Below are 25,197 nucleotides of genomic sequence, written 5' to 3'. Positions count from 1 at the left end.
GATGATGGGTACATACAAAACAAATTAAACTAAACTAAAAATTCACAGAAGTGTCTTTAGTTTTGGTTCAGTTTGGGCTCATTTTTCATCATAAACAGCCTGAGGACAGGGTTAGGCCAGATGTTTGTGTTTGGACTGTCACTCCTCCTCGTGACTATCACTCATATTTTACAGTAACCACCACTCATTTCTTTAGGTTTGTCTTCCAAGAATTTTTAAAGTGGCCTTGAGCAGTAGTTCTCTGAAGCGTTACCTCACCATTTTCAGTTTGTACCCAACTCAAGGGATGAACAAATGTTTCTCCATATGACAACTAAGCAAAGAACCATAAAATAATATAAAACAGTATTTTTGCACCAACAAAGAGATTCCCTGAGACATTAGCTGAAGAGTTGGCACATCAGCATGGTACTGTATGCAGCGTGTTCTTAAAATATTTGAGGAAACTGGAAAAGTGGAGGACAAAAGAAGACGTGTCAGGCCTAAAAAACAAACAGCTGATGAACAGTATCTGAAGGTCACGTCCTTAACAGAAAATGCAACAAGAGGATAAAATAGCCTGACTGAGGAGTCACCCTGTTTTCTGTGATACATACTTTTAGTCCATCCATTGTCTAATCAGAGATGCTGAGCTGTCCTGTTTTGAGCAGCAGGTATGTGGCGCATATGCATAACAGCTGAACACACAGTCATTGATGTGTTTTAATCATTTTTGTGTAGCTCTGTTCACTAAAAGTTTACTGTCGCCATCTTCCAGTTTCAAGTTATTTTTTCTTTTACTGCACATTATTCTAAGAAGTTAATTTCTTCATCTAAACCTGATTTAAGTTCCAGTTTTGCTACTTCTAAACTTTTGCCCCACTGATGCAACTCAGCATTGAGACAATGAGTGTTACAAAACAGGCAGAAGATGTTGCAGAGGAAAGTCAAACCTCAGGCCGGCCGTTTGATGCAACCAAACCTGACAACAGCTCGTCTGAGGCCTCCTGAAGGAGCACAGATCCTCTCAAGGTCAAATGATGGAGGACATAAAGTGCTGCTGTGTGAATACGTGCTGGGAAAACTGGACGGTGTGGCATGAACTTCGCTAGACTGTCGGAGGAAGCTGGAGATAAGCATGTTTACAGACCGATACGAGAAAGAGTTTTGGTCTCTATGGCTAATTTCCCCCTTAATAACAACTGTATGCACAGTGAATCTTTTACAACTCATTTATTTGGACGCTGACCATCTTTAAAATGAGGGGGTGTGGCCTCATCTCAGTTAGCTGGAGTCCCTGACCTGGACCTCTGGACTGTGTTTGTGCTGTTGGGAGCCTTTGGGGCATTTTTAATTCAATTATCTGAAAAATATGGTTAATTTCACAGACTGGAAATTCTAACATTCATCCGGTCTGCCACTTAGCATTAATCAGCAGGTAGTGGTGCTTGCTGTCAGCCAAGTCTGCATGCATTAGCTAGTATGGCTCCAAAAACAACAGGTGAACAGCCAAAACGCTGAGGCTTCAAAATCCAGAAACCAGTGGGTGACATCGTGAGGCTACATCCAGCTTTCACGCAGGGAGGAAACTGTCCAACGGCACTGTGGTCGGAGCCAGTGATAAAGTGTGTTGGGCAAGTTGGTGTACACACCAGCCACAGTTATGAGTTCACCTGTGAAGCAAGCCTCCCCAACAAATTTGCTAAATCACAGGAAGGTGGACTTGATGGTGCATTTCACTCTCATCGGGGTAATAGATGCACTCAGACTGTAAAAGTAGCAGAAAGAAACAGGTCCAAACCTTCAAGGGTAAAAACGTCAGTAAGACACCTTCATCAAACCTGCTGCTCAGTTTAAAGCTGAAGAAACACAGTTTCCAGCTGCTCACAGCTGTGACGTTAAACTCAAAGCTCTGTGTTTGGTTTATCACCATCTTGGCAGCTGTTTTCTTGTAAACCTGGTGCAGGCTGACAGCAGCAGTGATACCTGGTTTACGGCCACTTCATTGGTGGACTTGCTCCAACTGTAATGTCACAACATCCTGTCACCGTTTATACTGGCTTGAGGGCACGCCGACCTTGCTGCAGTCTTCTCCTTGTGTAATCGGGGAATCTCTGAGCTCCTGTACTGACATTTCATTGAAATGGTGGTAAAACATGACATATCATACACTCAAGTCTTCAGCCCAGCCACGCACAGATCATCTGCCTCCATCTGACCCTATCCCCAGCATCCTCCTCTGTCACACCAGCCCTCTGCATGTCCTCCTTCACTACATCCATGTATCTTCTCTGTGGTCTTCCTCTTTATCTCCTGCTTGGCAGCTCCATCTTCAACATCCTTTGTCTGTTATACCCACTCTCCCTCCTCAGCCTTGCCTCTTTAACTTTGTCTCCAAACCACTCGACCTGAGCTGTCCCTCTGACATCACCATTTCTAATCCTGTCCATTAGGATGAGAAGTGAATCATCCTCAAGAAACTTAAAGAAGTCCAGTCGCCTTCTTTTAAGCTCCAGAGACTTCTATGAAGTGGAATACTGAGAACCTACACAGACACACCAGGCTGGATATTTTATCTTGGGGACTGACTCACTTTTGGAGCCAACCTCAAGTGGCCATTAGAAGAACGTCAGGTTTTGGTACTGTGGCGCTGGCTTCGGTCTCAGACGACAGAGCTGGAATCCGTTTCTGGACCTGGAAATTTTCCAGACTGACTGAACTACTTCCACACATCACCTTTAAATGGAGCTTTATGCACACAGGCAGCATCGCACTGCACCCAACTTCTACACATAAGCATTGACGGCATTCTGTTAAAGTAATACAAAAACAGCGGGCTCACATATGAGACAAATTTTTTTTTTTTTTCCAGTGGATCACAGGATAAGTGAACTTCAGAGATGCAAAGACAGAAAATCAAAGGTTTAATATCAGTTGGTCTACAGCAAAGCTACAGTAACAAAGGAAATCTTCCAATTTATGAAGAGGTAGACAGACACCTTCAGCGTTAGTGGCACCAAGAGAGACTTTAAATGCTCGAGAGTTCGATTTCTGCTTGTTAATCTGAGTAAATATCATTCATCCAGACGCGAGTTTGAGTTAAGGCTCTGATTTCCAGGATTTTCAGTCAGTACCGCCGCCCTTCGGGAGGACGTCCTCATCGGCGTCTTTGGCACGGCCTCTTGGCTCGCTGCTGTTTTTTGAAGTCGATAAGGCAGTCGGTGGCTTCTGAGATCGAAGTGAAGGACCTGATGGGAGAGTTACTGACCCTGAATGCTGAAACCTCCTCCTCCTCATCATCATCATCATCATCCCGCAGATCAATGACATCTCTGAAAGTGAACAGAAACAGAAACATGAAACCAGCATTTAAGTTTCAAGTGTCTAAAACTTTTAACAAGCCAGTTTGTCTGTAAAATCAGAAGCAGCCGGGACAAAAGGAAGATTTCAGGGTTCTTTTCAGTCGGGCTTCAATGGAAGAGTCTCCAAGTACTGCACATAAAACCACAAAGTGTTTCCAAGGTGCCTTACCCAGGCAGGAGTTTGGATCCAGATGGGCCAGCATCTGTGAAAACAGAGCATGCTTGTAAAATGTGAGTTTATGAATCGCGATTCTGCTGCTGATGTGCTGAGAGTAACCCAGCGTCTTCAGGATGATGAAGACGGGAGGGTGAACGTCTAAACCAGAGATCCTCAAATCCAGGCCTCGAGGTCCGGTGTCCTGCAGGTTTTAGATGTGTCCCTAATCCAACACACCTCAGTCAAAAATAGAAGTCATTAGCAGCATGCTGAGGAGGTAATTCAGCCATTTGAATCAGGTGTGTTGGATCAGGGACACATCTAAAACCTGCAGGACACCGGACCTCGAGGCCTGGATTTGAGGATCCCTGATCTAAACTATGACCCATGAAATCAAAAAGCAGGACCAGAAGTTTCTCTATGTGGTTATATGATGGAAAAATCTGGACTGAACTGTCCCGACCACGTGTTTCCACCTTTTTTTATCAAATGCTCACCCAAAACAGAAACATTTATAACAGAAGAACCGTCTGGTTAAAAATTTACATGTGATGCATCATTTGAAACATAAGAAAATGTGCTTGTTTATTTCGTGGCTAAAACCTGCCCCATGTCAGTTCAAATATTACAGAAAGTTTTTTTTAGCCCTATCTATAATTACATCTGAGTCTCAAGAACAACACTACTACTACTACTACTACTACTACTACTACTACTACTACGACGACGAACTAGAAAAAAAGCATTTCCTAGCAAAAATGCAATGTGAATGCTGGAAGATTTGACAAGCAATGCCTAGAAATTATTAAAATAACTAAAACATAATTTGCTGAACCAGTTGAAAGACAAAAACATTTCAACAGTAAAACAGCTGAAATTCTCAAGAAAATACCTAAACTGAACTTGATTTGCTGAAATTTCCGTTTAATATTTAAAAAAAAAAAAAAAAAAAAAGGGAAACAGCAAAACATGGAGCTGAAGTACATCAAAATGAAGAAGTACTGAAATAAATGCAGTAAGAAAGAAACAGGCCGGAAACAAGCTCAGCTTGAATCCACAAATTAAATGGAGGGTGTTTTTGTGTTACTGGAGTAAAAGGAGCTGAAAGAGGAAAAAAAGAAAAGAAAAGTAAAACAGCTCAAATTTGAAGTCGATTTCAAACTTTCTCCATTCATTTCATTGTATGAAAACTAAACCTAAATATTTTAAAAAATGTACAAAAAGCAAAGTGATAGCATAATTCTCCAGAAAAAGCCAAACATTTTGATACCAGAACGGTTTCTGTAGCACAAAGTATGCAGAAGGATTTAAAGATCAAAAAACAGTGATGCTTAACAGCATTCACGTTGACTACAACAGGCTTTATGCTAGAACTACCAGTTTCTCCACATATGATCTTCATCATGTCATCCAAATGAGTGTGAAATTTAAGCACAGCCGTGGCTTTAACCCCACATGTTTTTGATGGTGGGAGGAAACCTGTGAACACACTGACGCCATGCAAGACAAGTTTGGGTTTTTTGTTTAGCTTCATCTATCATCACATCTGAGAACAGGTTTGGTGAGAAGTGGGGCACAGCCCTGCTGTGAAAACGTCACAAGCAGCTTAGAGCTGGGCAGGAAATACTAAAGCTAAGAGAACAGTGAAGTGTGATTAAGTTTAATGAACACATTGTAGTTTGACTCCGTCGCATTCTGAAGACTGAGCTTTGGCCTCACATGGATCACTTTTACAAACCGTGTGTTTAGCTTTTTATTTAATACCCTGCCTGCCCATTATGTTCAGCACCAGGAAGGCTTAAGCATATCCTGGTAGGATACAAGACCAGCCTAACACAAGGCAAATATACCTGGCCGCACAATCCGGTCTTAAGGTGCCTGGCCAGTGAGCTTGAGAAACTCAAGAGTAACCACTAACACCATGCCCTTTAGCACCCAGACCAAATGTGGTTTACATCTTTTGCCCAGGAAGGGGAGAAACAGGCGGGAAAACATCGCCTCTGCAACCAAGCCCACTGCACGGCACCAGGGACTGGGAAATGTGTGTAGACATGGATCAGAGGCTCTTTTTCCCCATCTGAGCTAGCAGCAACCAACTTCCAGCCAGACTTGGTCCTCTGGTCAAAGTCCTGCAGAGCACTTTCCTCACTGAACTAATGGTCCTGTGGGAGGATGCCGTGGAGGAGGCATCTGAATGAAAAAGGTTGCGCTACGCTGACCTGGAAGCTGATGCGGCATCAAGAGGCTGGACCCCACCCAGTTGAGGTGGGGTGCAGAGGCTTCATCGCAAGCTCTACCATAATGCTCCTGTGGGAAGTCGGGATTAGAGGACAGGCCTAAAGGAAGGCAGTGAAAGAACTGGCAAGTATGGCAGAAAGAAGCAGTCACTGGTTGAAGTGGAAGGACCCTGTTTGGGCCTCCAAGTGACCACAGAGTAGCCAACAATCTGGCACACACCTGGGACTGATCAACCTGGGGTGGACCTGCCTCAGTGGAGGGTGTACTGTGTTAAAAGGCCGAAGCACCTGATGATTCTGTGGATCACAACTGATGATGTGTGTTTGCGCCGTCCGGTGGTGACATCATTAGAGTGCTGAAACTTCAGGGCTTGAACCACCAAGTCCTATGTAAGAAACCTGATCTCCATGTGGAGTCCCTCCTCTTGTTTTCTTTTCTTTAAGGTAATTAGACCAAATTACAACAAGGACAAGGCCAGAGCTGATTTCTCTCTGAAAAACAAATTCCACTAAGAACACAAACAAAACTTTAAATCAGACACCAAAACACTACAATCTCCATGAAGGTCACTGCACAAGTCTAATAGTGACTCTTTCAGCCAGCGTCTCAGACTGATGCACAGACTCCGGTGGGCGGCTGAGGTTTTATTTCATGTGAACATTATGGTCTGCAGAGTGCAGCAGCAGGGGCACCGAGCCACCGATAACATAACTGGAGAAAGTCATGCCCGTCTCCATGGACGGATCATCACGACCATGGCCCCCCTGCCTGAACACGCAAAGTTCACACTGCAGTTTGGCTGCACAATAAAACAAAAAGTTTAAACATGAACTTAAACACGTTATTGTGACATGCTCAGTTCCGCATCTGCCACGTGCAGCACAGTAAGTTTAATCTGAGTAACACTGCACTGAAAACTCTTCTGCCTAAAGCAGCAACTTTCTCTAGAGAAAATCCACTGCTGAAGTCATTAAAGCTGGAGCTGTCGGAGGGGTTCAGTGTTTCTTAAAGAACTCATTGGAAAAGCCCACCCCCCCACCTCGGCAGCCACTGGGTGGAGGCCTGTTTTTTTTTTTTTTTTTACCTGTATCTGCTAAAATTTTTATGTGCATTGCCCCTGTTAAAAAAAAAAAAAAAAAAATAAACAAATAAAATGATATAGTTTACATTTCACTTGTGTTATCTTTGACGTGCTGATAGTGAAGTGAAATACTAAGGTGATGGGCGCCCTCTGGTGGTCAGAGTGAAAACCCGCAGCCCACAGCTAAACAATGACAAAGTCAACACTGGAGGTGGAGAAGTCGCATTTAATCTGTGTTTACTCTATTTTATTTGCTTTTTCTTTGTTTCTATTATTTTTATTATTTTGGCCAATGCCAAGTATTACAGACAGCAGACAGACCAACGGGTCTGCAACAGTAATCACAGTATGCAATGACATGGCAGTTGTTGCCTGCTGGTTTCCACACATTTAAAACATTAAATCAGTCCCACTCACAGGGCCTTAAAGAGGAAATAAACTACATGTTCTGTTGCTTTTGCTTACAGACTGACTCAAAACTGAAGCGCCAGGAAAGATAAATGTGAAGGTTTCATCATCACTGCTCAGAAGAAACTCTGGAAAAGCTTTCCTTCATGTGTGAACTACAGTGAATTCAGCGTATTTTCTTTCTTCTTCTCTCCTGGGAAAGAACTGCTACAGTTTTAAAGTAAGTGCAAGAAAGAACACATAATGTGGTGTTTCACTCAGATTGTTGTGTTTGAAGGAGAAGATAAAGTGAATCTGAAGAAGCTCCTTGGATGAGCTAAGCTTCAGTATAAACAGTGATGACGTACCTGAGTCCCTGCTCTCTGTCTGATCCAGTGCCAGCAGCAGATTTCCCCTCTGAAACGTCAGAAAAACAAAAACACCTTATTTTTCTTTACAGTACATTTACTTTCTTTTACTTCCAGCAGTCTGCAGTTTGTCACTTCGCAGCTTTCCACGAGGCTTTTCTTTTTGTCCTACTTTATTTGAAGCTCGATACTTCACCTTGCCTGTAACGTCCCTGTCGGTCTCTCCTACTCTGTCTGATCTGTTTTTATTTTTAAAAAAAAAAGAAGAAGATGCAGCCCAAAGCAGTAAGTTTAGAAATAGATAATATATTAAAAAGAGAAAAAAAACTGTCACTTTTCACACTTGTCATTATTTTGTGAAGGGCAAAGGGTCCAATCCGGCCCAGCAGATAGCTTTAGAAAACATGAAGAACTTTGTATTTTCATCAGTTTTACTGCTTTTCCTACTGATAAAAATCTCCCCATGGCCATTCATCCTACACCAAAGCAATTAAGCACCAGATAAACAGTTAAATCACTTCAACTTCCTGTTTTTTCTTACTATACTTACTGTCCAAATTTCTGTTGTGTTTTGTTTTGTGTTTAAATAATTCTGTGAATTAACAAAGCCTTTGTGTTTTATAATTGCTTTAGCTCATTACTCGGGTAATCTGAGTAATGAGCTAAAGCTGCTTTTGGCTGCTCCCTCATTCACAGGGGGTCAACACAGATTTGCTCTGGTTGGTTTTTACATCAGATTCCCTTCCGGACGAAACCCCAGAGGGATCCGTGTCTCCTCCTGGGATCAAACCGGCGATACTTGATGTGTTAGGCGAATGGGGAAACCAGTACACTCTGGAGCTACCAGAACTTTTTCAGTAATTTTACACATTTCTCCGAAGAGTCGAGCTGACAGGTTTATATATACTTATTCTTTTTACATTATACCATCCCAGGGATTAAATGTGTAGTCAAATTTCCTTACACTAAAAGACGGTGAAACCATTAAATGATGGTTTCACTGGTCCGGCCCACTTAAGCTCAAACTGGGCTGCATGTGGCCCACAATGCAAAGTAAGTCTGGTAAGTGGATGCTGAATGAATTTGGTCATTATCTGAGCTTTTATTTTATCAGCTGACTGAACAAACACTGAAATGAATAACGCTGAGTCGAGCCAGATATGATCAAGACAATAACATCGCTGCTCTTTCTATGAAGTGTGAGGTAAAAATCACTTCACATTATTCTGCTCTGCTGTTGGTTATATGCTGCCAGGTGTGTTATTGCAGAGTGCGGCAGGCTTACAGCTGCAGTCTTCGATTCCTGACGCTGGATGCAGAGCTCAGTGTGCCGGCTGTAGTCTTTCAGAGGGACGTCTTTCTGACAGATGTAACACTTCTCTTGGTTCCTGTTTTAGTTAAGAAAACGCAGTGAGTCAGAAAACACTGAGCGCTCATGGTTAAAGGCGACGCCTCAGACCCACTTACCTGCCAATGTTGGAGTGGTCGTTTGTCTCTTCAGCGTTCGCTCTCCGCGTTCGCTTCCTTCGAGGCTTCAGTGACACTAATGAGGAGAGAAAAGTTCCGTTTGAAACCGCCACCTTTCACAATGTCATATTTTCCCCTCACTGGATGGAAAATTAAAGTGATTAGTGTTGTAAGACCCAGTCTGGCCTGAGAGTGGCAGTTTCTTCCTCTTTTTGTCCACCACTACAATGTCCGGTTGGTTGCCTCTGTGCTGTCTGTCAGTCCAGCCTTGTCCAGCCATTGGTAGGATTTCTCTATGTCGGCCACTTCTTATATCTGCCGGTGGTACATGCCGTGCAGAGGCCTGTCCTTCCATGATGGTTCCTGTTCTTCCTCCTCTTCTTTCTTGGGTTTCTGCTGCCTGAGGTACTCACTAAGCACATGATCCTTTGTGGCCATCTTCCTGATGTATTCATTGATCTTCATTGTTTCATCTAGGACAGTGGCTCTGACACTCACTAGTCCTCGGCCACCTTCCTTCCGCTTAGCGTACAGTCTCAGGGTGCTGGATTTGGGGTGAAACCCTCCATGCTTGGTAAGGAGCTTTCTACCAGAAACCCATCACCCCTATGTTAGTCTTGTCTGTCCTACTCTTGGATGGTTGTTCTGAACGAACTCCGTTGTATGTATGATGATTAATTTCGTTGTATGTATAATGACAATAAAGTTCTTCTATTCTATCTTATCTTGATAGAATAGAAGATAAGATAGAATAGACAATAAACTCCTTTGGCCAGTTTATTGTCCCAGCAGGGTATCTGTTCATTGCCAGGGCATTGGTGTTGATAGCCTGGATCTTTCCATTCAGCTGACTCTTCAGGACTTGCCTCACTCTCTGCAGGTACTTGGAGGTATCCGTAGGCAGTCTTGTCAATGATCTGGCTGAGGGGATTCAGGCCTATGCAGAACAGCAGTGGGGACTGAGTACCTCCTTGGTAAATCTCACACTTGATGGTAACTTGTGCAGTTGGCTTGAAGTAGGCTTCTCCACATTCCCATTGAGCTCTTGATGAAGGCTCTTAGGGTCCTGTTGATCTTGTACAGTTCTTGGCATTCCAGGATCCATGTGTGCGGCATCGAGTCATAGGCTTTCTTGTAATCCACGTGTCAGACTCAAGGCTGGCGGGCCAAATCCGGCCCATGATAGAATTATAAATGGCCCGCAAGATAATTTCATATAGCTATTAATGGCCCACGGATAAATAGCGCTCCCACTACTTATACTACAATCCCACAATGCACTGCAACAGCTCCTGTGCAGGCCAAGACCTGTGCACTAACCCGTTTTCTGCATTGCCAACGACACATTGATCAGTGGATAAAACACCAGTCAACACTTCTTACAGTGACATTTAAGCTAACGTAACCCCCAAAAATGGCCAAATGAAAAGTGGAAAACAGGGATTTTCCAAACAGGTGGGCGGCAGAGGACCCGATCGCTGACATCGGAGGTAAACTGTGTCTCTTTTTCCAGCCTGCGATGTGTGGGGTAGAGTGGATGCGGGAGAAGATGCAGAGGGAGACCTGCACAGGTGAGCTGACAGTGCAGCGAACTTTATAACAGACAAAGGTTTAAATCACCAGCAGTTTCATTTTTTTCTGGAGGAAATAGTTTCTGAATTTGGTGACGTGCCTTATCACACAGGTGCGCTGAGCTGCCGGAGGAAATCTGTCAGTTCATGGAAAGTAAAGTGAAAGACTCAGCAGGGCTGGGATGGAAGGTGGAAGTGTGAATCAGCCTCTCTTCGACATAACGAAGCATCTTAATTCGTCCCTGCAGCTTTAGGGACGGGCCGCATGATTCCGCGTGTGATCGCCCCCCCAAAAAAACACACACACACCACAAAAAATAAATAAATAAAAATCAAACTAGGTCACTACCACTGTGTTTGCAGCTGCGCTTTTTGCTGAGAAACGGGACATGCTGCGCAGTTTACGCAGCATTTTTCCCCACTCTGAAGTGCAGAAATTCACATCAGTTATTACCTGAAAAAATGTGCAATTTTTCTTCAGCTTAAAATATTTTCATTTTCCCTGATGTTATTTTTGAAGAAAAATATAATGTTATATTTTATTTAATGTGTTGAGGGAAAAGTTGCTGTATTCTGGCCATTCAAATTCACATTGCTGATTAAAATATATATTTTTTTAATCCTGTTCGACCCGGGACTCAGACATGTCTTCAGTTTTGGCCCGTCCTGTGATTGCGTTTGACACCCCTGTTGTAGTCTATCCAGGCAGTGCACAGGTCGGTCAGCCTGGTCTTACAGTCTCGAGTTACTGCTCTATCTACCAGTAGCTGGTGTCTCGCTCCCCTGGTATCTCTGCCAATTCCTTTCCGGGCCCCACTCTTGTATTGAGCCATGTGGCTGCTCAGCCTATCCGCTAGGATGATGCCCGACAGGAGCTTCCATGTTGTACTGAGGCAGGTTACTGGCCGGTAGTTGGATGGGACCGGTCCCTTCTGTGGGTCCTTGGGGATCAGGACTGTCCAGTCAGCCATTCTGGGTGTGTCTTAGCCTCTAGCAGCTGGTTCATTTGTGCTGCCAGGCGCTCATGGAGTGCAGTTAGCTTCTTTAGCCAGTAGGTGTGAGACGCTTTCCTGGACGTCTGCCACGTGTCTGATCGTTGCTAAATCCTGTTCAGGGAGGTTGCTGTGGTCTGCTCTTAGACCCACTAGCCACTGAGCATTGGTTTTGTGTGACTCATCCTTTTCCCATATGCTCTTCCAGTATTGCTCCATCTCCATTTTGTTAAAGGTGGTGTTTAATATTTTGGCCGTTGTAAGAGGAATTTTAAAAAATTATATATATTATCTTTACGTACATATGTATACGCATACAGGCACAGTATGACAGCTAGATAGCCTTTCCTTAAAACTATAATTACCCACCTATGAATGTAAAGCAGTCCTGAACTCACATCACAGTTCAGTTTGATTTACTGACAGATGTTTGTTGATTTTTTGCCTTCGTTTTGCCTTTTTCCTTTTCGCTCTGCATTGTTTTGACTTCTCCTTTTGTAAAGCACTTCCTGCCTCTGTGAAAATGCTGAGTAAATAAAAAGTTTCTTTCACCTTGGATGCAGTCAACCTCGGGCCTCCTCTCATCCACGACGGCCACCTCCCCGTCACAGTACGCCGCATGCATTTCGATCTTGCTCGCAGGGAAGGACGCCTGGCAGATTGGGCAGTCGACTGTGGTTTCAGGGCTGCGGGGGATGATGGCCGGTTCCTCCTCAGGAGACGCTGCCCTTTGAGGACCTCGGCCCTTTATCTCCTTCACACCTGGACCCCTGCTGTCCTCCTTCACCTCCTCTCCGCCACAGTCGCTGCTGCTGATGGGAACGTCGCCCTCCATCTTTTCCCCTGTTGCACCTGAAAATAAATGACAGCTTCAGCTTTTTAACACATGACCTGGATGGTGAAACTGAAGGTTTTTTTTTTCCTGTCTGATTACCTTCAGCCTCCTCCTCCACCTGTGACTCATTCCTGGCTGGCGGATCCTTGTGAAGAATCATCTGTAACTCCGGAAACTCTGGACTTTTAGCTTCAGGCTGTGGAGCAACAATTTATTTGTTGACTTTCTGCACTTTAGTATAATATTGGCTGCGCTGCCGCTGTGTTATTATGGAAAAACCTTTACTAGAGTATTTTCTAACTTTTAATCAATTAACTGCTACATCCAGAGTGTAAACTGCAAGATTCAATCTTACAGCTAAATGAACCCTTAAAAAAAAAATAAAATCACCAGGTAGCCTAACAGACACGTCTCTGGGCTGTGAAGCTGGAGTACCCGGAAAGAACATGCCAACTCCTCACAGAAAGGGACCTGACCTGTGGATTTGAACCCAGGACCTTCTCACTGTGAAGTAACAGTGCTATCCACTGTGCTGACCCAAGTACCTGATGAGAAACCCTCGACATTTATTCACCCATTTAATTTAACAAAAGTTCAAACAGCGTGATCATCCTCCTCGCTCCCACGCAGAACTGATGCTGATTTATTGAAGGTCTCTGACTCGGCTTTTTTATGAGGATGTTTCAGAGCAAACTGTCTTATTTATAATATATTAATATCCTGAAATCTTTTTTTTTTTTAATGTTGTGATTGGCAGCACAAATTCAGATTCAGCCAGATTTCTCCGACTTGCACCAGGAAGCTCGCCTGCGGTTTTGAAACAAACTCACCCGTGCTTCAGCCTCAGAGACCAGCATCAGATCCTGCGAGTTGTCATTGTCACTCGGTGGTGTTTCTGTCACGAGATAAGGTAGAAAAGCAGAGTTTTAAACTCATTTTATTTAAGGAGAAGGTTCTTTCCTCCCATTTAGTGTAAAAAAAAAAGTGCTCAAAATCAGCAGCCTGATGTGTGATAACAGGTGGGAGCTTTAAATAATAAAATGCTTACCTGGGCAAACCTGACACTCCTCGGCATCCATCTGTTCTTTGTCTCCCTTATCCTTCTCTTCCTCCTCTTTGTTTTCCATCTTTCTTTGTTCCTCTTCGTCCATCTTCCCTTCCTCCTCCTCCTCTTCTGCTGTAGGAGCATCAGCTGCTTCGCTCTGGGATTTGCTTCTCAGTCTGAGGCCTCGCCTGAAAATGAGTTTAAACGAGTGAAACGGTCCCCATCAGAGCAGCGAGAGCTCTCCGTACAGACCTCACAACACACGGCCGTCTGACCTTCCCTCAGTTTAACAGAAACTGAGACTCACAGAAGCATGTGCAGCGTCACAGTGGAGAACTAAAGGCTCACCTTCGAGGACCGTGATGCTGAGGTGATTCAGCGGGCGACTCGTGTGACGAGGATTTCTAAAAAGAAGCCCAACACATTACACAGGAATAAAAGCTTCATTTTACTGAGCACATTTTAATGTTGACATCGTGTTTGTTAAATGTTTGAACACATTTATTTAATGTTTCCACTGTAACTCAGCTTTATAACTTCATGAAGAGTTCACTCTGACATCTGTAAGCACATTCTGGGAACTGCAGACATTTCTGTCCTTTTGTTAAAGTTTCAGATCAGATTAATAATCAGCACAGAGCAGGTGAAGCAACATTCACACCTCTGTTTGCGGCAGGACGGCCTCCCCCCACTCAGCCTTCCTCAGCAGACACCTCTGAGCCCGTTTCAGACTCTTCTCGTACACCTCCATCTGAGCCACGATCACCTGAGAGCATGAAGACGTCAGTATGAATGCAAACACACATTTATGCTGTTTGACTCGTCCTGATCTGTTATTATTTTTATCTATTTTTATTTTAAGCACAGCGGCGTGGTGGTCAGCACTGTTCTCTCACAGCTAGGAGGTCTGGGTTTGAATCCACCTTGGCCCGGGCCTTTCTGTGTGGGTTTCCTCCCACAGTCCAAAGACATGCAGTTACTGGGGTTAGGCTACCTGATAATTCTAAATTGCCAATAGGTGTGAAAGTGAGTGTGAATGGTTGTCTGTCTCTCTGTGTTAGCCCTGTGACAGGATGGCGACCCGTACAGGGTGTACCCTGCCTCTTGCCCTATGACAGCTGGGATAGACTCCAGCCCCCCTGCGACCCTGACCAGGATAAGTGGAAGAGAGTGGATGGATGGATATTTTAAGCTCTTCCAAGAGCTTAGAAACATGCAAAAACATCAAACTGTTTCATCATCTTCTTAAAATGGAAAATAATACAGAGATGCTGCCGTTTCAACATAGTCTGAATTTTATTTACCGTATTTTTCGGACTATAAGGCGCACTTAAAATCCTTACGTTTTCTCAAAAATCGGCAGCGCGCCTTATAAGCCGGTGCACCTTATGTATGAATTCTTGTGGCGCTTACTGACCTTGAACCAATTTGATGTGGTACACTGCGCTCAAAAATCTTTCAAAATGTTTTAGTGCGACTTTGGTAAGGGACGCTTCACAAATATCGACATTTTCCAGAGCGTACAAAGCGTACGACGGGGGGGGGGCACACACCCGGCGTACGCTTTTCAAATAGAAAATGTCGGTCAGTCTGTGTAATTTGAGCGTCTGACCGCCGATGCCCGAGGCATCCACACCGCTGCACCCTTGCGTGGTCTGCAGCGATATGGCCTCTGGTCTGGTGGATCGGTTCAAAGCCTCATTGAATTCTGTAAAATAGTCATCATTGATTCACAAAATGACTCTACTGACGATATTAGACAGGAACAAGCTGTGAGTGCAGTGCAGCAGGTGTGGAAAGCAGCCAAAGCCGCCGGAGATAAATTCAACAAGAAGTGGAATCATTGTTCCAAAAATGGAAACCGTACGCAGTAAACCGCAGAAAACTGTGATGGATTTGGCCTGTTTTCATCTGTGCTGGCCTGGATATTTATGCTGAAGGAAGGGGTGTAAATATACTGCACAGCAGACATACCATAAATATAACAAATTTAAAATGAAATATAGCATCAAGCAGCATATCGCAGCATTAATCTTCACAACAAGGTGAAGGTGCTGAAATAACACTGCACAGCAGACAGAAATAAGACTGCAGAGTAGAGAAACAACAAAATCACATGCCGATCAGTTACTGGAAAAGAATGTGTGTTTCGGTCTGATGTTTTGTGTCTACAGGACCCAGATGAGGCCGTTAACAGGCGACAGTGAAGGGCACAGAAGAAGGAACTGATAAGCATGCTATACGTGCATATTTCAATAACCGTGTAACTGTGTCTAAGTCTGTGTATAAAAGTTGAACTAAGATCGAGAGCAGTGTCAGACTTGTGTGAAGCTGCACCGACTGGCTACATTAGGCAACTTCGACAATTCTGAACCAGATTAATCTGTAAAACTGTTTGAAATGGCTTTATTAAACTTAATAATTGGACTCCGTATTCCTGTTTGGTGTCATTCCTGTTCGATAAACGAACACGCAGAAACCTAAAGGCTTAAGCAGCAACACTCTTATAATTTAAATTCCTTTAGTGTGTAATCTGGCGATCGGCACTGTTGCCAACTTTTGTGTAACAAAACTCGCTGTCGACTGTCTCAAAAGTTGCTTAAGGACGAATCGAGGCCGGGGGGTGTGTGTGCCGTCCCCCTCTGTGCCAAAGAGAGGTCCGGGGTGATGCCACAGCGTACAAGCAGTACGAGCGCTGTATGTATGTACGCAGCAGAGTTTTCAGGTTCCGGTGTTGAGTCAAAAAGGGATTTCTTTTCTTTTTTTTAAAATGTTTTTTCTTTGCTTATATCGGTAAACAGACATGTGCACAGGATTTATGAAGGGCTTATATATAAAATGAAGAAATGACTTGTTCTTACCCTCATTAATAAAGAATATATTGTAGCGTCTGTTGAGATGTTGAAGGAGATGGCGAGAGATTGCCAACAAAAGTCGCCCCTTTATTAACAATTAAATGGTTGCTGTGTGACGCAACCAAAACAAAACTGACTCGGATAATGACGAGAGGGAACCCGGCATGCTTGATGCTGAAACACCAAACTGTTCAACTCAGACACTGAAGATGAGGAATTTGATGGATTTGTGGAAGATGAATTTTACAGAATACCTGAGAACTCATTGTTATTATTTGGGGTGTTTTGCTGATTTACAGCTTCATATTTTTTTCACTCTCTGTGTGATTCACAGCTCAAAATCATCCTCCTTTATCTCATACTGTGCCTTCTGCAGACCCTCAGTTCATCTTGTCTGAAACAAAGCTGCTTTAGCTCCTCCCCCTTCATGCAAGCTCTCTTCTGATTGGTTGACCCTTGTCAACGGCAGGTGGGTGGGGCTTCTTTCCCTGATCTTTGACTTTCAGATCCACAAAAAGCAAAAACAACAACAACAAAAAACCCACTGAAACTGTGTTTAGTGGTTTAGAGCAGTCTGAGTTTTTTGTTCATACTGGGACTTAATTTTGTTTTTAAAACTTTGGCCATGTTTTAGTGTATATGTGACACAAAATAAGGAAACACAGAATACTTCTAGTTGGAAATTACCTAAAACCTAAATTTGTGTCCCAACTAGAAACAAAACTACCCTTTTCCCCACCTTAACTTTTATTACTGAATGATTAACTGATTATTTTTGAAACTGTGCAGAATTTCATACATGAATAAAGCAAAGAAAAGCACCAAAGAACACCTTTACTGGCTCAGTAAAAACCACCACAATGCTCTAATGAGTAACCCGTTAAGCTCTTAACATCCACCCTTTTTCTTTCTGAAAAATAGAAGCATTTTGTGTGCAGTAATATTTGAATAAAAACCTTAAATATGGCAGAAAAGCTTTTTTTGCAGTCTTATTACAAAATACGGAATTATTGACGCCGGGTTTATTTTTCATTCATGTGACCTTTGCAGCAAAAGACTGTCAATTTTTTCTTTGTTAACTCAAAGATTTCAAAGAATAACAAAAAGAAAATATTAAACTCCAAGTTTTGTCCTTTAAAGTAAGGTGTAAAAGACTCTAACTCTGCTCTGAATGAATGCTTCTCATTTCTAACACAATTACCTGTGTGTACGTGTCTGGGTCCAGGCCTCGAGGGCAGAAGGGAACCCCCCAGTAGTAGTGGACTGTAGTGGAGCCTGCAGGCTCTCCAGACTGGGGGCCCGTCCAGCTGTCAGATCCGGCAGGCTGCAGTTCCTGCTCTGTGGTGGAAGGGTGCTCTCCTCCGCTGGATTTAGGAGAAGTTTCAGATGAAGTGTGTTTGTAGGAGCTGCTCTGATCCTTCACACACCTCTGAGGATTTAGGCTGGAGAGAGAGTGAGAGATGCTCATCAGCTGGAAACTGGTTTATATCCGGCTCTGACGTTACAGACGTTTGACGGCCCCAATTTCATTCAGCGGCAGGATTTTGGGTCTCAATCACTCGTGCGTGAGCAGAAATGTTCTTACCCTGAACACTAAGCACAAGCACGTTACGCGAAACCGTCGGACATTTGCACACAGAAATCTGTGCGCATGTGTGCACAAAACTGAGGGAACACTTTTTCTTTGAGGTGTAGAGAAGGATGTCGATGATGCACTGCTGTAAAAGAAAAGGAGGAGGATTTCCAACTGAAGAAACAACAGAGGAAGAACACCTTTTCCAGGAGTTTCATCAGGAGTGACCATCCATCCATCTTCTGCTTATCCAAAGCCATGCAGTGGCAGCAGGCTAAGCAGGTATTCAACACCTCTCAGTTCCTCCTGGGTGTTTCTCTGGGTGTTTACAGGTCATAAAAGATTTATAATATCTCCATTATTCTGGATCTCTTCCCACTTGGGCCTGCCTGGATAACCTCCAAAGGGAGGCATCCTGTACAGATACTTGAACCACCTCAACTGGCTGAGCAGCTCTCATCATACAGGAGCTACAGCCTGAAGGAATAAAAGACCAGGTGCAATGTGGGCTGGTGCAGGTGACGCTGGGGGCCTGGATGTGCTGACCCCAGAACTGCAGACTGATATTTGGGACATTGAGAAGTGTCAGTGGGCCCCCCCCCCCCCCCCCAAAAAAAAGAAAAAATCTTGGGGTGAAATAACACTGGCTGTTAAAACAAGAATAAAAAGGTTTGAAAAAGAAAGAAGCAGGTAAACTGTGAATAATAAGAAAAATTTAAATAATTATTATTATCCCCTTTTGGTTTTTATGAGACTAACCACTTGAGCCTGATTCATGAGACATGTGATTTTGTACCTGCACTTTGGTCCGGTCGTCCCCGAAGGAGCCACGTGGTTCAGGGAGGCTGCCGGGCTCTCTGCGTGATGAATCGAGGTCTCCTCTGGGAAGACGGGACTGGGAGAGCCGGTCGGCTGCAACGCACAGAGGAAGAAAGGTGGAAAAGGTGACCTGGCAAAAACCAGGCATTTTAAAAGACAATGTGACAGAGCTACACACCAGGATAAGGCAGGGACACACCCACCACCTCTATCTGCAGTCTGTGTGGAGGAGCTAGCTGAGCATTTGGTGGGGACTATGTCCTTGTTGGTAGGATATCTTAAGGAAAATCAACAATAATAACTAACTGTGGAGTAAGATATTCTGAAGTCCTCTGTACCGTGACATCGTCGTCCTCGTCTTCATCAGTCCAGACTAGCATCATGTCGCTGGTCGGCTCCGTCTCGGCTCGGTTAGGGGATTTGGACCATCTGCGCGGCTCCTCTGCATCGTGTAAAATCAGAATAAAAACACCGTCAGTACAAACCAGAGAGAACTGAACCCGAAGTCCACAGAAAGCAGAGTGAGGGGTGTTTGTACCTGACTCAGAGGCTTTAAACTCATCCACTCGACTTCGGCCGTCCTGCATTCAAAAGCAGCAAGAGCAGAGAAATAAAAGGAAAACACGTTTTAAAAATCATATTAAAAATTCCTCATTTCAACACCAGATACAGAATTTAAAGATATAAATGGCAAAACCATGTTTCTGATACCTGAATCTACAAAATATACTGAATAAAGTTCAGCAGTTTGATACTCTCTCTAACAGCCGAGATCAGAGATGAATGATCACTTAAATAAGATATTCAATAAAATTCCACTCAGTTTAAACTGACACAGACAAGTTCCTTCTTACTTCAAGGTTCAATAAATCCACAATTTTTCTGAGTAATCGCGTCAAATAATAATGCCAATACTGACCAAAGTAATTGAGTACACCAGTGAAAATCATTGAGGCTCACTACACACTATTCCTTCTTCCCACCATACTTGTCATGTCACGTTCAGAGAAGCCACATTTCCTGCGTTTCTGACTGTCCTCAGAGCGAATGAGCCCTGACACTCTGGCACACTTCATCGTAGAAATGTCCAAAACTTTGTTTAAACTGTGAACGACTTTCTCCTAAAGTCACAGTTTAAGGTTCATAAAATCACTGTGCTTTCCCCTGAATGCTGAAAACGCCGACTCCTGAACTCACCATCCTGTTGCCTGACGGATCTCGGTGCTCTGCAGCTGGAGGACTCTCAGACTTTTTCTGCAGTCCGAACACGGGGCTCACAGAACAGGTGTGACTTGGCTTGGTCTGTCCCCTGTCTGGACTTTTGGGGAATGCCAACCGTTCTGAGGCAGGAATGCTGGGGCTTCTTGGGAATACAGGGGAAGCGGCCCTCACAGAGGGAGTTAAACTCTCCTGAGAAGAAAACGTGAATCCTGAGTTTTCATGGCCTTGGCTGCAGGCAGAGTCTCGGGGTTTGCAGACAGTCTGTTCGTGTGGCGTTTCCCTGCCAAATGCGGGACTTTTAACACACTCGGGACTTGGCTCAATCTCGTCGCTGTCGTTGGGATCGACGCCTGATAAGACGGGGCTTTTAGGACGCGATGCGAGGTTACTTTCAGGAAATGTCGGGCTCCTGGGTCGAGTGGATTTTTGAGTAGAGTTCAAACTATCCTGAGTGCACAACACGAACCCCGCGCTTCTGCAGGTGTCCAGCAGGTCCTGGCTCAGCCGGTCGATGCGGACCTCTGCCCTGCAGCCCGAGGGGGGGAAGACGGGGGACCGACGGAGCTGAGAGTCCTCAATCTGGGTCGAGTCAGAGCTCTGGGAGATAAAGTCAAAAACACATATTCCAGATGGATCACTGATGATGACAAGCTGCAGCTGCGGAAGAGGAGAAATTTAGAGACGAACCTGTGGAGAGCCTGGAAGTGCCAATGGTGACTCGGAGCTGCAGGGTGACGGCTGAGAGTAGACGTTCTGAGTCTGGGACAAGTCTGGCATCTCTGGCAGAGGACTTCCTGCTTTCCTTTTCTTCTTTACATTCCTGTTATCATCATCTCCAGTTCCTGCTGGAACACAAAACAGCACGTTAGATTTTTATTTTCTCTGCTGCGTCGTCAGAATCTGACTTCAGTTAGTGCGGACGCAGGCTGGCATTACCTGGTGTGCAGCTGTCCTCTGAGGCTCCACGATCAACGTCGGGGTTCTTCTTCCCGTTCGAGTATGCAAGTTTCCGACGGGAGAAGAGCCTGAGGGGAGCATGGGCGGGCTGAGACGGACTCTGGGAGGTCCAGCACGGTTGTGTCTGGCCAACCATCTGTGAGAAGAAAACCACAGATGCGTTTTCTCTGAACTCATTTGTCCTGTTTGTTCTTATTTCTTTTCTTTGGGGGTTTGTTTGCACGGAGATAATCGTTCTGCTCCGTTTTGATTTTAATAAATAATCTGTGCTGTTTTGTAGCTTTTGGTCCAAATTTGAGTTTCAGTTTGTCATCAGGGGACTTGTTACTCTTGTCTATTCTTATTTTTTGGTGCTGCCAGAGAAGCTTTGCATGAGTTCCAATCCAAAATAATCTTTATTTACCTTAAAGTGGTTACTGGTGCAGGCGCTCAGTTCATCCTCCATCTGAAACAAGCCACCCTGGCTCCTCCTGAAAGGTCAGGAGCTGGGAAACTGTGACCATGTTTAAAATGGACCCATTTCCTTATTTCCTGTCACACATCTCCTGTGCCAAAGGGCGGTGCTCATATTAAACATGGCCAAAGCTTCAAATAATGACATCAGTGTATGTACAATTAAGGCTCTGTCTGCTGAAGTGCCCGTGACCTTATTTTCACAGCACTTCCCATTTTAAACTTCTCACCTGTTTTAAAAATCACATCCTGGCCACGGCAGCAGCTCTCCCATGAAAAAACCTCTGAAGAGTCTGGGTGTCTGAGATAAGCCCCACTAGAAAGAGAGCTGTGTTTGGATGATGCCTGTTTCAATGCTTATTTCAGATGGATTGGGCTACAGATCCAAAAATGGATCAATTAGTTTCCAAATTACAGGGAGACCGTCGACTCTGCACAGCATTAGAAGTAACTGTTACTCGCTGCCCTAAACTGTATTGGACTGAAATATGACTGATGTGACTAAAGAAGCATGACTCCAGACTGCTTTAAATGCTCCATTTTTCCCTACTCTTGGATCTGTATCTGTATGTCATACCTGATATGGTCACATCAAGCACAGAAGCCCCTCCCACCTGCTGTTCAAACCTGTTGTTCGAGGCAGCCAAAGAGAAGGGCAGGAGTTCAGACAGCTTGCCTTAGATAATCTGAGGAGCTGCACCAAGGCCCAGCATGAGATAAATAAGAATGATTATTAACTGTGAATCATGCAAAGCTACTCTGGTCGAGCCCAGGGATAAAAACGTGGAGCAGGAAATGAGCAGAACGGGTCACCTTAAATCAAACAATGATCACAGCTGTGAAGTAACAGCTCAGAAAGCACCGAGAATCTTTAGACGACACATTTCAAACATTGTGACAGCTCTGTACTCACGCTCTCTTCGATGGCCTTCATCACGGCCTCTTCCTCCTGCTGCCGTCTGAGCGCCGTGACGCTGGCTTCCTGTTCGCTCAGACGCAGAGCCAAATCCATCATCTCCTCCTCGGTCATCTCTGCAAACACAGACAGGGCTTAAACACCAAAATCCTGCTTCTCCCGCTGGAATAAGGCAGATGTTTATTCAGCACACGTGTGGCTTTTACATTTTAGACTTGAACTTCACCAAAACACTGCTCTTTTTTCAAAGTTCATGACCTGAAAAGTCTGGAAGCGGTGACTTCAGTAACTCTGTGTGTGGCTGTTATTCCAGACAGACTGCATCACCTTATTGGATTCAGAGTGCGATCATTTTTTTTTTTTTTTCTTGTAACAGTTTCTGATCTTCTTGGTTCACCCTGACACTGCCTCTGTGCTTCTGCACCTTTAGGTTTGGATTTGTCCTCCCCCTCCTTGTGGCGTTTCCCTCTCGCCGACGATGTGGCGAGAAGCGACGATGACAGCTCGTCCTGCAGAGACGTCAGACAAAAGTTTTGATGCTGTTGTTTCTCACATCTGACTACGGCCAACAAACCAAATTATCATTTAGATTTTATTTATCCTGATTACAGGAAAGCGACAGAGGCACATTTCACGCATTATTCCACTTCCTCACCTGGTCGTCTGCAGCTTCGTCCTCCTGCGAGTCTTCCTCCATCTGCTGGCTCTCAGAGGGGATGTCGATAATCTTTTGTTTCCTCAGCGCCATCCTCCTCTTTTCCTGAGTGACTGCAACCAACAGAGACACAGAAACACTGATGTTGCACACACAGTCCAACTCCAGATCTTTCAGAAAGTCATTCGAAGACTCCTGATACATTCATCTATTCCTGCTGCGAGCGTCCTGAATCTTCTGCAGTTCTTCGGTTAACGCTGAAGGAAACGTTCACAAACAGGGAGGCCCACAGGAAGTCAGAAAATCCTAAACGCTAAACCCCACCAGCTGAAAATTCAGAGAGCTACAGATTATTTTTGCTAACTTTTAGACCCCTGCCTCCATAAACATGTAATAATGGAGGGAGCTGCCCCGTATCTTCATTTTTCAGCTTCAGAAACAGAATCTCCTCATTAACAGGAACCGGCTTCATGAGGTCCACATGTGCGACTCCAGAGCTCGAATTAGTACTTTATTAATATGCTGTTATTGGTATAAAAGTTTAAATTAAAAATATCACCAAAGTCAGTAATGTTAGAATTCATTATCCAATTAGGATTACTTATACAGTCCTGTGCAAAAGTCTTGAGTCACCCCTCCTTTATTTATATTTTGTGAGGAAAACAGAAAACCAATGCAAAGATTTATTAATTCTAATGAGCCTGAAGGTCGATGACCACCTTTACTCTGCAGCACAGCCCGAACTCTCTTTGGCAGCTTTCGTGTGATTTTTTTTTTTTTTTTTAGGCGGTCTTCAGGAACAGTTCTCCAGGCTGTGGAGAGCCCAGACCATGACTGACAGTGTTGCATTGACAGTGTATTTGGGATCGTCATCATGCTGAAAAATGAAGCTGTATCCAATCAGATGCTTTCCAGTTGGTATTGCATGGTGGTGAAAAATCTGCTGTTTTTTCTTTGTTCCATTTTTTCTCAAATTCCATCAATTTTGACCAGATCTCCAACGCCACCGGCTGAAATGCAGCCCCAATCCATGACAGAGCCTCCACTGTGTTTTAAAGACATGACTTTCAGATACGGCTCATCTGCTGCAGATGTTTTTTAGGCCTGACACATCTTCCTCTGTCCTCCACCTGTCCAGTTTCCTCACAATTTTTTAAGGACACACTGCACACCATGCTGAGGATATTAGGTTTTCAGGTAACAGCTCTTTGGGAATCACCTTGTTGGTGCAAACGTACCATTTTTTTATCTCTGGCATTTTTCCACTTTAAAAATTACAGGAAAGTCAAACGACTCAAAGAAATGAGGGGCGGCTCAAGGCTTTTGCACAGCAGCCATGCACACACACAAAAGTGTGCTAAGGTTTACGCTGATATCAACTAATAATTAATGTAAGATTGTTATTGTTTCTTAATCAGACAGTAGAGTATTTAAAGGGCCAGTTCACCCAGAACACAGCTCTGACTCTTCAAACCGCCCATAGAATCACTAATTATTCCCTCACGCGGCTTTAATCACAGGCCACGCCTACTACCTGCTTCACCTGATGATGATGATGATGGTGGTGGTGGTTGTGGTGGGTGTCCTCCTCGTCCTCTTCTTCCTCTCATCTGTCCAGCGGTCGGACCTGAATAGACTCCCCTAGACTCGTGTTAAAATAAAAATAAATAAATACAATCAGAGGCGCGTGAAATATGTTTATCACAGACAGGAAGTAACATTAACTCACGACGCGAGGAAAGCGGTTGATATGGAAACAGGTCGAGCACACGAGACACGGAAAACTGCCCGTAAAAGTTGGTGTCGTGAGTTTTGTGGCTGGTGGAGCGGGAGGTCGGAGCACCCGCCGGCCGCCCGCTCCGCCCGCGGCGCGGCGGCCCCAGGAGCGATGGCTACGGGCGCGGACAAAGCTCACAAACACTCACCTGCACTTCGCTTCACTTTCACCGCGCCATGTTTGTTTCCGGCCACCTCGTCACGTGACGAAGACGTCACGCCGCCTGCGATGCCTTCACGGACTGCCGGTGAAAGCGTAATATCACCTGACCTAAGAATTCTTGTTAAAGTCGATATAAGACGATTAATAAATTTAAAAAGAAAGTTTTGTATAATATTTTATGTAATATGTTTTAATTAAAAGTAGTTTAACAGCTGTATATCTGCAAGAGGAAATATTTGATACACTCTTAACTTTCCCTGAATCCTTTAAAAAATAACTTTCATTTCTTAGTAAGCAGCTCAAAAGTTGCTGGGTGTGGTCTGGACC

General features: G+C 44.2%; 1 protein-coding gene across 8 annotated transcripts; it reads right to left on the bottom strand.

The window, feature by feature from the left end:
- Positions 1-2,890: 2,890 nt before the first annotated feature.
- Positions 2,891-24,940, bottom strand: uimc1 (ubiquitin interaction motif containing 1). 8 transcript variants are annotated; one of them, XM_030745651.1, is made up of 24 exons: positions 24,857-24,940; positions 24,466-24,577; positions 22,932-23,044; positions 22,701-22,785; positions 22,274-22,392; positions 20,887-21,043; positions 20,638-20,795; positions 19,927-20,547; positions 19,268-19,310; positions 19,068-19,171; positions 18,707-18,822; positions 17,539-17,779; positions 14,144-14,248; positions 13,831-13,886; positions 13,486-13,670; positions 13,268-13,332; positions 12,537-12,633; positions 12,155-12,454; positions 9,040-9,115; positions 8,858-8,960; positions 7,769-7,811; positions 7,573-7,621; positions 3,511-3,544; positions 3,158-3,311 (listed from the first exon to the last, which is right to left on the bottom strand). In XM_030745651.1, the coding sequence occupies exons 2-24, from the start codon at positions 24,539-24,541 to the stop codon at positions 3,300-3,302; spliced, it is 2,958 nt and encodes a 985-aa protein (XP_030601511.1). In that variant the 5' UTR covers positions 24,542-24,577; positions 24,857-24,940; the 3' UTR covers positions 3,158-3,299. The 8 variants fall into 8 exon arrangements, with proteins under 8 accessions (XP_030601504.1, XP_030601507.1, XP_030601506.1 ...); XM_030745644.1 differs by lacking the exon at positions 3,511-3,544 and having other exon boundaries at positions 2,891-3,311; XM_030745647.1 differs by lacking the exon at positions 7,769-7,811 and having other exon boundaries at positions 2,891-3,311.
- Between the last annotated feature and the right edge of the window lie 257 nt (positions 24,941-25,197).

The sequence above is a fragment of the Archocentrus centrarchus genome, chromosome 14 (assembly GCF_007364275.1).
Source record: "Archocentrus centrarchus isolate MPI-CPG fArcCen1 chromosome 14, fArcCen1, whole genome shotgun sequence".
Classification (NCBI taxonomy): domain Eukaryota; kingdom Metazoa; phylum Chordata; class Actinopteri; order Cichliformes; family Cichlidae; genus Archocentrus; species Archocentrus centrarchus.
This window is presented reverse-complemented; position numbering and strand designations above follow the sequence as displayed.